This window comes from Erpetoichthys calabaricus, chromosome 1 (genome assembly GCF_900747795.2).
Source record: "Erpetoichthys calabaricus chromosome 1, fErpCal1.3, whole genome shotgun sequence".
NCBI lineage: Eukaryota > Metazoa > Chordata > Cladistia > Polypteriformes > Polypteridae > Erpetoichthys > Erpetoichthys calabaricus.
This window is the reverse complement of record NC_041394.2, coordinates 245,432,601-245,447,526: the sequence shown is the minus strand read 5'-3', so window position 1 is coordinate 245,447,526 and position 14,926 is coordinate 245,432,601. Positions and strand designations below refer to the sequence as shown.

General features: G+C 37.4%; 1 protein-coding gene across 1 annotated transcript in view; it reads left to right on the top strand.

Moving 5' to 3' along the window:
• The window catches only part of lta4h (leukotriene A4 hydrolase), a 72,604-nt gene extending 59,090 nt beyond the window's left edge, over nt 1-13,514 (top strand). Inside the window, exons 17-19 of the mRNA XM_028813565.2 lie at nt 2,585-2,667; nt 12,488-12,592; nt 13,320-13,514. Of these exons, the coding sequence (XP_028669398.1) occupies nt 2,585-2,667; nt 12,488-12,592; nt 13,320-13,458 (327 nt within the window). The 3' untranslated portion in view covers nt 13,459-13,514. The remainder of the gene's footprint in view (nt 1-2,584; nt 2,668-12,487; nt 12,593-13,319) is intronic.
• Nucleotides 13,515-14,926: the final 1,412 nt, after the last annotated feature.

Sequence of the window (14,926 nt, the reverse complement as noted above, 5' to 3'; positions counted from 1 at the left end):
TGATGCTTCTGAAATGGACATGCCATTTAGTTTAAGTGAGTTAGGTTGAATTGGATGAGAAATGAGATGGGGCCTACTCTATAACTTCAGCTGAAGAGTTCTTGTCAAGTGTTTGGGAATACAAAGAGTAACTGGAAAAGCTGGGCAATGAAAGAGCCAACAGTGAAGTGCATGGTGTTAAGAGAGAACAAGAAAATTTGTGCAAGGTCCATACCTGAAGCATTTATATTAAAAAAAACATAAACAATATAAAAACATAACAATTTGACAGACAATGGGAGAATGTTTAGTTCATCAAACTTATTTGGTTAGGTATTAGCTAAGTTGCCTCAGTATTCAAACCAGGTACTTTTTTGGAAAAGTACACAAAAAAATTAAATCAGTTGAACAAATGATGTACAACAAACTTTCTAAGGTAAGTACAAGTGAAAAATGCAAAAATTATCAGGGAATAATTAACACATATGTATTGATAGAGATAGATAGATACTTTATTAATCCCAGGGGGAAATTCACATACTCCAGCAGCAAAAAATATTAAATTAAAGAGTAATAAAAAATGCAGGTAAAAAACAGACAATAACTTGAATAATGTTCAACGTTTACCCCCTCTGGTGGAATTGAAGAGTCGCATAGTTTGGGGGAGGAATGATCTTCTCAATCTGTCAGTGGAGCAGGACAGTGACAGCAGTCTGTCGCTGAAACTGCTTCTCTGTCTGGAGATGACACTGTTTAATGGATGTAGTGGATAATGGATTGAGACAACATATATACTAAATTTAATCAAGGTCAAAAAGTACATACAAAAAATAATAGTCATATAAAATAAAAAGTACAGAGAACATACTGTATGAAACAAAATCAAAATAAAACTTAGAAAATACACAGTTTAGAAGTGAATCAACAAACACATAGAAAATACATTCAAGATGTTATCCAACGAAAGAACATCAGTATTGAAATAGGGTTAAAGCATATGATGAAAATAATAATAAAAAAGAAACGTGAAGGAAGCTAGACACAATGTGGCACGGTGGTAGAACTACTGCCCCCCACCTAAGGAAACCAGGGTTGACATCCCAGGTCCTCTAGTTTCCATAGTTCAAAGACCTGCAGGTTAGTTGGATCATTCAATTGACCTCAGTGTATGTGTGTGTGTGTGTGTGTGTGGGGTGTGTGTATGTTCATCTAGGGACAGAATGGCACCCTGTCTAGTTGTTGTTCCTGCTGTGTACCCTGTGCTTGCTGGGATAGCCTCCGGCCCCCAGCAACACTGTTCAGGATTCGGCAGGCTTAAAAAAAATGTAATGTTATGGTAAGGGAAGCTAGACATTATACAAAGAAATATTTTAATGCCAAGAAAAGATATTTATTTAAATAAGGAAGTTGGGAAAAATAATTACTTGTTTTAAAGTGTGAATTGAGTCTGAGTCAGAGAATGTACATAAAAATGAACTTTTATTGAACAATAAACTGTATTGTGCAATATGTTAGTTCTCCTGTTCATTTCTTTATGTGTATTTTGTAATAAATTAACAACTCAAACAATCAGGTTGATTTTTTTTTTTTTTTCTTAAGCTGTCAAGTGTTTTGCTCCCTGTACATGACCCAGTAGTTTGTTCCTCATTCCTACAGTAAAGAAATGCTTTCTAGCTACCATGTTAAACTTCCTCCCAATAATTTCCACCAGTGGCCTTGCGTCCATGAATCACAATTTATTAAAAGAATTCTGCTGATTCAATTCATCAGTTAGACCCCACATAGCCTTCTCTGCTCAAGATTAAACAGGTTTAACTTTGTTATCCTCTCGCAGCAGGATATGCCCCTTTAGTCCTGATGCTCCACTTGGTTGCTCTCTTCTGCACTACTCTGGGTTTTATGTAGTGTGACGACCAGAATTGCACACAGCAATCCAGGTGCAGTTGCACTAGGACATTCCATAGTCCAAGAATAATGTCTATTGATTAATATTTTACAGTTTTTACAAAATAACCTAAAATTTTATTTGCATATATAATTGCTTCTGCATATTGCCCTAAACCTCCTTTTCCGTAACACTGTGTTTTTCCACGTTGTATTTATAAATAACATACCACTTTACATTAAACTATTTTTCTCCTCAAGTATTTGTGCCCTTTGCGGAATTCACAAGTTTATTAACTATAATCAGAGTTGCAATGTAATTTTACCTACCAAGTAATGTTGTGGGATGATGCTGGCCATGATAGATATGTTATAATGATGGGGAAAAAAATCCCTGCAGACTGTAGCTAGCAAATTATTGTAAGACTTCTAGTTAAACGGAAAGAAAATGTGCAGTTTTCATTGTCCATAGATTTGAATTGTTCATGTATACAGTATTCTAATAAGAACTAATTAAAAAAGAAAAGGAAATTATACAGAAGGGAGTTTTTACATTACAGTTTACTCTTAATTTGTACACCGAAAAGTCAGAATTTTTAAACTACTTTATACTGGCTACTATCAAAACAATTTAAACCTGTAAGAGAAGCTCTATGTGGCATAAGAAGGTAACGCAGAATGCAGTTTACATTTTAACTTTTGGCTTTTCTTTTTCTTTTAGAATCCAATTCCACTGTCACATGTGAAGAGAATGCAGGAAGTGTATGACTTGAATGCAGTCAAAAATTCAGAGATACGATTCAGGCAAGTCTACAGCTACGTTGTTTTCCAAAAACAGATTTAAAACTTTGATTACTGAATAACTTAAAAAAGCTGTGGTTTCTTTCAGTGTGTAAGTTGTGTATTCTATTGACTGGTTAGTTTGCCAATAAAAGGTGTTGTGGAAGTGTTTAGATTTCTTTTTTGTTTTTGTCAATTAGAATTAGTTTTCTTTCTACACAATTCACCTAAAAAGCTGTAGCTAATTCTTTCTCTGTCACGCTGCAAATGGCTCCCTTCTACAAGGTTATTAAGCAAAAACTGTAACTAAAATGCATTTGTTAAATGTAACAATAACAAAACTAAAAGCTGAGTGAAAAATGAAAACTAAACTGAATTTAAAAAAGAATGCTTAGACTAACTGGGGGAAAAAAAATTAAAATGCATGGAAACCAAAATCTGTTCCCATTGTTTCTTAAATAAAACAATTGCTGCTAGTCTAAAACCCATAGGGAAGTCCTTTTAAAACTTACATCAAAATTACCCAATTAATTTGTCATATGCCCAATAATCAACGTTTGAAGAATAACTTCCTAACTTCTGATCTAACAGCAAGAAATCTATGACACCCCCAGAGATGGCAGTTTTGGATAAATTAAGTCCACCATCAAGTACACAAAATGTGTAACAATTAGAATATTCCAAAATTAAGCTGTTTTTGGTCACAATGTTATGCATAGTATGACTGTCCTGAAGACAGAATAGCAGGAAAAGCCATTTTCTATAAAAGTTGCAAATACAAATACACCCTGCTGTGCAAAGCATACTCTGTAGATTGTGACCTGGGGCCTCATGTATAAACGGTGCGTACACACAGAAATGTTGCGTACGAATGTTTCCACACTCAAATCGCGATGTATAAAACCTAAACTTGGCATAAAGCCACACACATTTCCATGGTACCTCATACCTTGGCGTACGCAATTTCTCTGCTCGGTTTTGCAGACTGGCGGCACCCAGCGTCAAAGCAGTGCTACTGTTCCTGTGTGGTCACCCTTTCTTTCTTAGCTCCACATTCCTGACGCGGCTTTATAAATACACTGAAACTAACTGCATATTGTTTATTAGTGTAATGCATCTGATTGTAATTAACCTGTAGCAAAATAATGGTCCAGGGCATAGCCATAGTATTCCAAATACCATAACTGCTTTAGCGTGTTACTCTCACTGCACCTTCTTCTTCTTCTTTCAGCTGCTCCCGTTAAGGGTTGCCACTGCGGATCATCTTTTTCCATATTACTCTCACTGCACCACTCGGAGTATTTATATCACTGTATCTGAGTGTGAATCACAGCAGCAGCTGATCGGAAAGAGAATTATCGGTATACAGTTTCAAGTACACACTACCTCAACCACGGCAAAAAGCGTCAAAGCCTTTCCTGTACGGACCTCGCGTTTCAGAAACAGTTTCATCCCAAGAACTATAAACGCACTCAATCAGTCCATCAGGTGCTCCTTGTAGAACTGTTTGTACTTATAAGTACAATTACCTCACTGTTAATTTACACTATAGTTATAATATTGCACAACCTGCGCTACTTTATAAAGCGCGTATGATGACAATATCATTTTTAAGATGAAATGCAGCAAAATATGTTGCTTATAGCATACAGATAAAACTTTAACTTCATTTAAATAATCTGCATTGTTAATAATTAAACAGGTGAGGACACGGTGCCGCAGCGTATAGCTGGTTCACGGATAGCTCCTGCCTTGCGCTGTGTTATTGCTGGTGCTGACGCGACACTGGAAGGATAGACGGATAGAATAATTAAACATGTACTACGAAGATATTTCAGTGTTCCTTAAAAGTTTTGAAGAATCGGCGTTCTAAGCTTACAGATGGCTTAACGTCTATTACAGAGCTGATTGTGTGGCGATTGGGTATTTGGAGAAAGAAAAGTACGTTTGAAAGAGACAGTACTTCTGTAATAAATTATTTCATCGAAGGTCGCACATGGCGCAGCAAGCCTCTTGCGTGAGATATGAACAATCACTGTGCCACCATGTTCCCACGTTTAATAACATGCTTTCATTGCTATCATCATGAAAATGATATCACGTATACATCTCAGTATTTTAATTATTCAGAGAGCTGTAATATCTCGAATGTAATGGATTCTGTGTCCTGTCGGAGAAAGAGAAAGAACGGAAGCACGTAGTGATTCACACACACACAGAGCACATAGAAGATCAAATACAAAACAAAGCATTTAACGTGCTACTTGAGAAACTAGTAAAATAAACGATTTTAAGATGAAGTTTATGATGTTCTACTTTAATGGCAAAATAAACTACGTGATTAAAGTGGAAATTTCGAGATTAAAGTTGACATTTCGTGCTTTTTTCCCACTGTGTGCCAATTTTTTTTGTCTGTACCCTAACAAGCTTTCATATGACACTCAGACGGTGGGCTACGAGTCGCCTTTTCACGGTGACTTTGATATGTGATTTCTTTTTTTTCGGGCACTGTGCGACTTTGTGAACTTGGATCTTTCGAGTTTCTCCGACACTCTGTCACTCGATCAACTTTCTTTTGTTGATTATACCACTGTTTAAACCAACAAATAGTAGGTTTTTCCTTTGCCTCCACTTGGTATTCGTTGAAATTCTTATATTTTCCCCTGTGCTTTTCCCATTGTCTTTTCTCAGAAGGCTATTTATATTGATTTGCATATTCAAAGAGGCGAAATTCTGGGAGGAGTTGGGGCGGGACAGAAGGCGCGTGCACGTGCGTTACTTTTCACGCTGATCGGGATTTATGTAGTGGAAGAACGTGAAATTTTGCGTACGTACAGATTCCTGCATCTGGATTTTTCTGTGCGTACGCACAATCCCGCTTTTGTGCTTACGCCATGTTATAGTGTGAGTTCTACGCACTGCGTTATACATGAGGCCCCTGGAGATCACCTCAGCCCCCCTTATTGTACTCTGTTTATGGTAAGCCTTAACATATACTTATTTTTGCTGCCCGTTGTTAGTTTTTGTTTGAAGATTGCTAAAAACTTTTGGTTGGTGGAGGAACATGTTGGTTTTTTTTCTTTTTTTCTCAATTTCTTCTTTAATTTTTTAATTTTTGAGAGGTAACTTTTTAAAGCTGTGGTAGATTAGGTGCATTTGATCATAAATTTACCAATGGAAAATACTATTTGACTCTGCGTTTTAACTGTGCTGGAAATAAAGAATTGCGATTTGTAGCAATTTTAAATTAAGTTTGGATGACTTTTTTACTTCCAGTCATGAGCAGCATTCAATATAATAAACCATTCATCAAAAAACTTTAATAAACATATTTCAAAGTATGTTATATATTGTAATTCATGCATATTTCAGATTATTAAATACTAGACAAAGAGCCCATTTCGACAACGTAAGATGAAACGGGCACGAGTGGAATAGTATAATATATAATAAGTATAAGCACCACAAACCTGATATAGGTGTATTGAATGAATGCATAATTAGGCCTTGAGCTGTAGTCGAAATCGCCTTTCAGGCCTCTAGAGCTTTAATCAAAGTCGCCTTTCTCTTTGAATTTTCGCAGCCGTAAATCCGCCACCTGCCGCGATGTTGGTTTCGTAAGGTTTTTTCGGGCAGCTGCGCAGAAGGCGACTGCGCATTCGGCTTCGGACATGCACAGAAGGTGACTGCGCATATGGCTTTGGACAGACGTGAGTGAGTGAGTGAGGAGACTGGCGAATTATGTATTAAGATGAATCGATAAATTATATTGCAGAATAAATAGTACTCAATGTAACTGAAATTTGTGTTCACGCAAACCTGGTCCTTAGAGGAACAATGCTGCTGACTGCATCCCCCGTTCATTAAATAGCTAAATTGGTTGTACAGTAATCCCTCGCTACTTCGCGGTTCACTTTTCGCGGATTCACGACTTCGCGGGTTTTTAAATACAAGTGATTGCCCGCCTATCGCGGAAGTTATGTTCCAGACCCATCAGCAACAGGAGAAAATCCGCGATATAGAAAGACCATATAAATAAACATTTTTATAGTTTAAGCCTTAAAATACCCATCCCACATGCTTTAAACACATGTAAACTTATAAAACACACTTTGTTAACACATATGATATGTGGATGTCGGGCTAAGGATATGAGTAACATCTCACTATTATAAAACATTTTAACTTCACGCAAGACAAGACAGTGAGACAGGAAAATTGGTGATGTACAGGCTTTTAAATTATTAACAGGCAGAGCGACAAGCAGCACAAAGTCCACTTCTCCTTAGCGTTCATTCAGCTCCCCACCCCCTTGACAATGCGAACTGCGCCTCCGGGGAGGGGGGTTTGAGCGAACGTGCGTTCAGCCCTCACAAAACCACACACACACTCCTCCTTCCGAATGCGCAGAGCGACAAGCAGGCATTTTGGCAGAAGCAGCACAAAGTCCATTTCTGCTCAGCGTGAGTTCAGCTGCCCCCCTTCACAAAGCGAGTGCAGACACATCGACGTCTGATCGCTGTGTGCAGTGTTGGTCTGCGGTGTTTAAGAATGTAGAAAGTGTTTAAGAGCATAGGAAGTGTTTATAAGAGTGTGGGAAAGGTTAACAAGAGAGTGAGAAAGGTTTATAAGAGTGTGGGAAGGGTTTATAAAGCCTTAAAATATGTATAAATAATAAAATAAATATAGGTTGCTACTTCGCGGATTTTCACCTATCGCGGGGGGCTCTGGAACGTAACCCCCGCGATAGGTGAGGGATTACTGTACTATTGTATCTGCTTGGAGTACTTCAGATATAACAATGAAAATAATTAGAGCAAGTACGTAATCAATGTCACAGCAGTGTGGTTAGTGGAACTTGATGAATTTAAAAACTCTTGCTTTCATAAAGACGTCTATAATGGGACTGACAACTGTCTTGATGAAAACATTCAAACCTACCAAAGAAGGTAAAACAACAGGCTACATTGGTCAAATAACTTTAGCTTTATCTGTGAAAAGAGCTACTGTCTGGTCACCGCAGTCGATTAACACAAGAAAAAGAGAATGTGCACTGGCATAGCTATCTAATGAATATCTAGGGCGTTGTGTGAATTTTCCACCTTCATAATGTACTGTGTACAGTAGTACTTTATCTTAAGTTTACATTCCTAGTGCTGCCAAAGTAAATAGCCTGCTCCTGCTCCTTGAAAAGATGGACATATCTACAAAGTGAGTTGGAAACATTTTATAAATGGTTCAGAACATAACTCTGCAAGGCTGGAGAAAAAGGGACTCAGTGAGTCTTTTACAGACATTTTTGCACGTTTCTGCAATTCCTTTTCTAAAAAAAAAAGCACACAATTCATTATTTAGTTTTTATTGACCTGCAATTTTTAAACTGAACACTAAAATGAAATTTGTGTCTAGCAATGAGCATTGGGTCCACTGGTGTAACCAGGTTTAGTATTGGGAAATGCACTTTGAAACGCCACTTTTAAACCACAATGTTGACAAAATAACTACAACAATAACACAAATCTATCATATGATGCAAATAATAATTTTAGTCTTGTCTTGTATTAAAGAATCTTTCAGTATATGAATCCTCCATTCGACATTTGTAGGAGACCTCCAACCAAAAGTTGATAGATGTGCTCTAACTATTGTCTTTTATCAGATAGTGTTGTAGGGTGCATACGTTTTTAATTGCTGCCCTTCATAACTTTTCACCCTCCTAGGTCCCAGAGCTGAACAGGTCAGCAGCTACTGTGCTCCATAGTTACTAGGATTCAACATTTGCAAGGTCTTAAATTCCAGGGTGTAGTAACGCTTCTTGTAACTTTTAAGATAATATTGTTTTGGTACGGGCGGCACAGTGGCAGCACTGCTGCCTCGCAGTTAGGAGACCTGGGTTCGCTTCCCGGGTCCACCCTGCGTGGAGTTTGCATGTTCTCCCCATGTCTGCGTGGGTTTCCTCCGGTTTCCTCCCACAGTCCAAAGACATGCAGGTTAGGTGGATTGGTGATTCTAAATTGGCCCTAGTGTGTGCTTGGTGTGTGGGTGTGTTTGTGTGTGTCCTGCGGTGGGTTGGCACCCTGCCCGGGATTGGTTCCCTGCCTTGTGCCCTGTGTTGGCTGGGATTGGCTCCAGCAGACCCCCGTGACCCTGTGTTCGGATTCAGCGGGTTGGAAAATGGATGGGTGGATTGTTTTGGTACAGTAAACTAGTTTTGTATCTACCTAGGACCTCCTTCCCCAAATGTGAGAAAAAGAGACCTTATCAGTGTTTCTCTTCTTTATTACTCTGTGAGAAAATAATGAGTGTTGCCTGGAGAAAGTCCAAAATGTACAGTATAATACTGTAAAAAGGGAAATCAATCAATCAATGTAAAATAATAATAAATAGACAGAGTACCTGGTGTTACCCAAGTACATTTGTATAATGGGTTATAAGTTAAGAGAGCAACTTTTTGTGCTTTTTAAATGTTGACCATTTTCCCATTGCTGGCTTAAATGCTAGTGTTCAATTCACCATCTACAATACTTCTCTGATAACTAAGTTTCTGTGCTCTTGTATGTTAACAATTTGTTCCTTTTCTCTATGATTAGATTACATAGTTACTGTTATTCTTTGCTGATTGGCTGCACTACTTCTTTGCATTTCCAGGTTTAGTTTGGTTTCACGAATAGATGTTTAACCCCACATTAATAAACTGGATAGTTTGTAGAATAATTGAATCCATGGACCACAGAAAACATCTTCAGTAGGAGGGTTGTGGTGATTGGCGTTTACAGACCTCGCTGCAGGTCTTTTTATTATTACAGAAGGCGGCAAGCGTAGCAGAATTCATTAATGTTTAAAATTGCTGCAAATCATGACACTGTACTGGCATCAAAACCGAAAAAGTGCCTAATCTTAAAATGGACTTGAATAAATATCTACAGTCAAGAAACAATAAAAGTTACTAACACCATCTTCAATTGTTCTATTTCTACCATGTTCTGAACGGCGATTTGGCATGAGCTAAAAAAATTGCATTTCTTTCCGTTTCATCATGGCTCCATTTTATTGCACATGGTAACAATATGTAGGTGTATGATAGTGTTTGCTTTCCAAAAATATAAGGTTTGGCTTTGATGAAAAATGTATTGTCATGCATTAATTTAAGAATTATCACATGTATATTGTGCAATGAAATTCCTTACTTTGTGTTTGACCAACATAGAGCAGACTGCCATTGTAATTGCCCAGCAGCTCAAATTTTGCTCCATTGGTTATGTATAATATAACATCACAAAATAATAGGCACTGGTGAGTGAAACAGCAGAGTTACCTAATGTACAGTTAGGTCCATAAATACTTGGACAGAGACAACTTTTTTTTCTAATTTTGGTTCTGTACATTACCACAATGAATTTTAAATGAAACAACTCAGATGCAGTTGAAGTGCAGACTTTCAGCTTTAATTCAGTGGGGTGAACAAAACGATTGCATAAAAATGTGAGGCAACTAAAGCATTTTTTTAACACAATCCCTTCATTTCAGGGGCTCAAAAGTAATTGGACAAATTAAATAACTAGAAATAAAATGTTCATTTCTAAGACTTGGTTGAAAACCCTTTGCTGGCAATGACAGCCTGAAGTCTTGAACTCATGGACATCACCAGATGCTGAGTTTCCTCCTTTTTAATGCTCTGCCAGGCCTTTACTGCAGCGGCTTTCAGTTGCTGTTTGTTTGTGGGCCTTTCTGTCTGAAGTTTAGTCTTCAACAAGTGAAATGCATGCTCAATTAGGTTAAGATCAGGTGACTGACTTGGCCATTCAAGAATTTTCCACTTCTTTGCTTTAATAAACTCCTGGGTTGCTTTGGCTGAATGTTTTGGGTCATTGTCCATCTGTATCATGAAACGCCGCCCAATCAATTTGACTACATTTAGCTGGATTTGAGCAGACAGTATGTCTCTGAACACCTCAGAATTCATTCGGCTGCTTCTGTCCTGTGTCACATCAATAGACACTAGTGTCCCAGTCCCACTGGCAGCCATGCATACCCAAGCCATCACACTGCCTCCACCGTGTTTTACAGATGATGTGGTATGCTTTGGAAAATGAGCTGTTCCACTCCTTCTCCATACTTTTTTCTTGCCATCATTCTGGTAGAGGTTGATCTTGGTTTCATCTGTCCAAAGAATGTTTTTCCAGAACTGTGCTGCCTTTTTTAGATGTTCTTTAGCAAAGTCTAATCTAGCCTTTCTATTCTTGAGGCTTATGAGTGGCTTGCACCTTGCAGTGCACCCTCTGTATTTACTTTCATGCAGTCTTCTCTTTATGGTAGACTTGGATATCGATACGTCTACCCCCTGGAGAGTGTTGTTCACTTGGTTGGCTGTTGTGAAGGGGTTTCTCTTCACCATGGAAATGATTCTGCGATCATCCACCACTGTTGTCTTCCGTGGATGTTCAGGTCTTTTTGCGTTGCTGAGTTCACCAGTGCTTGCTTTCTTTCTCAGGATGTACCAAACTGTAGGTTTTGCCACTCGTAATATTGTAGCAATTTCTTGGATGGGTTTTTTCTGTTTTTGCAGCTTACGGAGGGCTTCTTTCACCTGCATGGAGAGCTCCTATGACCACATGCTGTCTGTTCACAACAAAATCTTCAACATGCAAGCACCACACCTCAAATCAACTCCAGGCCTTTTATCTGCTTAATTGATAATGACATAACGACGGACTTGCCCACACCTGCCCATGAAATAGCCTTTGAGTCAATTGTCCAATTACTTTTGAGCCCCTGAAATGAAGGGATTGTGTTAAAAAATGCTTTAGTTGCCTCACATTTTTATGCAATCGTTTTGTTCACCCCACTGAATTAAAGCTGAAAGTCTGCACTTCAACTGCATCTGAGTTGTTTCATTTAAAATTCATTGTGGTAATGTACAGAACCAAAATTAGAAAAAAGTTGTCTCTGTCCAAATATTTATGGACTTAACTGTATACAGTTTTGTGAAATTAATGCAAAATTTTGCAACTGCACATCTCACAAATAATGGTGTTTTGGAGTTTAAAAAAATATTTAAGGAGGGTGAAAGTAAGGAACACATCTCCCTAATTGTTTGGCAACCACACTACACCCATTTTGATCCAGCATATTTCTCAGAAAAGAGTTTAGATGGAAATTCAACATGGCTAAACCCACAATAAGAAATAATTATGTACTCTTGAACAAAATCTATAATCCAATGATACAATAAAATTGTTATTCAGATTAGTAGATAGGAAAACACTGTACCTGCAGTCTTAAATGAGATCTCTCTTTGGGCAATACAAAACTTTGTGCACACTGGTAATGGTATCCATCACCTGTAACTTTAACTAGCTTCCAATAGTTTCATTTTTTCAGTGGACTAAGTATATAGGCGACTCTGCTCCACAGATTCTGCTTTTGCATTTTAACTGGGGTAGGCTGCAGGGATACAAATTGTGTAATTTAAACACTAAGTAATTTAAAGTGACTGAACAACAGTAGTAATAGTTTAAATTCTGTCAAAGAGAATGTTTTTTGGTAACAAGATACAAATTGTCTTAATTCTTATTTAATTTTAATAAATGTTTAGATCCTTCCAATCTTAATATTTTTTTCAAAGATCTTTTGCCTTTTGCATCCAGTACGTTCTTATTCACATATTCCTATTTGTTCTCTCAGGCACAAACATATCCAAAGATTAAAAAGGGTGATTTGATGTAATGCATTTTATTACATTGAATGTGGGAAAGAAAATCAAAATAATTGCAATTCTTTCAAAAGTGTGAACCACTCCCCTGCAAGTACTTCAGTTGCTGACATCCTTGTGCAATTCCAACAGGTGGCTTCGTGTTTGCATTCGTGCCAAATGGGAAGATGCTGTCACTCTGGCTTTCCAAATGGCAACTGAGCAAGGAAGGATGAAGTTTACCCGTCCACTGTTCAGGTAATCCTACATCACCCTAATGCCAAATTAGACTTGTGCTGTTGGGCTGCTGTGCATGTGGCTGGCTGTTGCTACAGATATTTGAGGAAGCACCTTTTTATATCTGTAACAGAGGAAGTGTGGTAAGAACTCTTTTTGCTGCATACATCTTGCCTTAAGAAGGGTCCTGAGTTGCCTTGAAAGCTTTTAGTTAGCCAATAAAAGGTGTCATCAGTTTGCTTGACTTCTCACTACATTCATAATGGCTAACACAGTACAACACCTTAGTACTACATAATCGAGAGCTACTTTTTTGACTTAACATCTTTTTTGTATATACAGTATATATACACTACCTGTCAAAAGTTTTAGAACACCTAAGTTTTTCTAGCTTTTCTTCAAATTTTATCAGTTGAAATACAATGAATGACCTAAAATGAATAAAGTATAATGAGTCTAAATCAAAAAAGGCAGATATTAGCTATAAGCATGAGTGAAACTAATCTGAAGACACCGGTCAGTTTTACTGCACTACTGCATGATTTAATCCGGTATGAGCCTTTGGTTTCTATTACTTTTGGTTACTTTTTGGAAGTTGAAGAATGAAATTCAAAGTAATGTTCCAGTGCTGTTAATTAAATTGGGGGTCTAGTAAAGTTCCTGGACATTGTACAGAACACAATGTACATTATAGAGCAGAGACAAATTATTCAAAGTTCTAACCTTTTTTTTCCTTTTGGTATTTCAGAGAGTTGTATAACTTTGAAAAGTACCGTGAGCAGACCACGAACACCTTCATCAACTGCAGAGCCAGCATGCATCCAGTCACTGCCATGCTGGTAGCCAAGGATCTCAAAGTTAATTCCACAGCAAGCACACATCTGTAATAACTTCATGTATCTTTGTGCTTCCGGCAATGCTTGCAATACAGAAATTTCCTTTTCTAAGTGTGCAGCCTTTCTGTTTTTTGTAATGCTGACATGGCTAAATAAGAATGAAGGCAGTAAAAATTAAGTATTACTTTTTAATGGATTTTTTTATTTTTAAGTGTAGTTTCAAAGCTTTTAATGCAGCTGTTTTTAGATAACATACAGTATGTAAAATGGCCTGTCAAAACAAAAACTTACCATAATTTATTTTTCCCTTTTATACAGAGCCACATGAATTGTTTGAACAACTTTCAAATCAATATGATCTCATATTCAAATAAATTGTGACTGCTAACACTTTGGTAACAAAATGCCTGTTATAGCATCTTTTTCACAAACATCAAGGTTTTATAAAATAAAATCTTTTTATTGCCCAGCATGAAATTTTCTGTAACATAGGAGAAGAAAGATGATTCCAGATCATTTCTCATGTTCATGGCTGCCTTATGAAATAGCTGCTGCCTGCCCAGTATATGGTGTGTTAAAAAATTTACAAATGAAACCTGAAGGTCACCCTGGAATAATACTGCTGATTTGTTTTAAAGAGTTATGTGTTGTTACAGCCTTGTGTCTTGCAGGTGAAAAAAGTGGATGGATGGATGAATGGACAGATGTATGCAAAACTGATGTTAAATGGCAGTTTGCAGTTCTTTTCAAAATGAAAACAAAACCATCTATATATCTATTATTGAACATACTTATGCCTTGTTTGGGTCAAGTGGAAAGTGACCTGTATCAGTATTATTTAATATATCTTTTAAAGTTAACTAATCTGTGTAAAAGCTGATTAATTTAAGTTAAGCAGACCACTTTTTCACACTTGTAGGTCTACAACTTTAGCTCTGTCTTTGTTGAAGATGGAAAATTCTTGCAATGGTTTGCGATCAGTCAAAGAATAAAATGTTTCTGTTTTCAGCTGCGTAATTCACTACCGTAATGCAAGCCGACATTTCACAAAATTCACTGAATATTAGATTATCTGTTCATCTTCTGGTAGTTTCCTGGGAAATGACTAAAATGACCTTTCTTTGCCTTTTCCATGAGGATAGCAAAGATGAATGTTGTTCTTTCTGTCACCAGATCCTCCAACTACAGCTGTTCAGATTCACTTGTCCGCTTAAGACGTTGAGGAATATTTGGTAATGGTGGTCACTGCAGGACTTGCACCATCTTTTCCTTTGTTTCTGCTGAGACTCTGTCATCATAAAGATCTAAGCCTGTCAAATGTTTGGACAAATTCAGAGGTGCTTTGAAAATGTGGCCTATGCATTAACAGCAACAGCCTGGTTTGGGCAAGTCTTAAGAACTGATAAAAGTTCAATGTCATTGAGAGGAGCTTGGATTTCAAATCATGCTTCATTCTATTGTCTGACAAAAGCAAATCTGACAAACAGAGCAAAATCTGTGATAATATTAGATTCACATT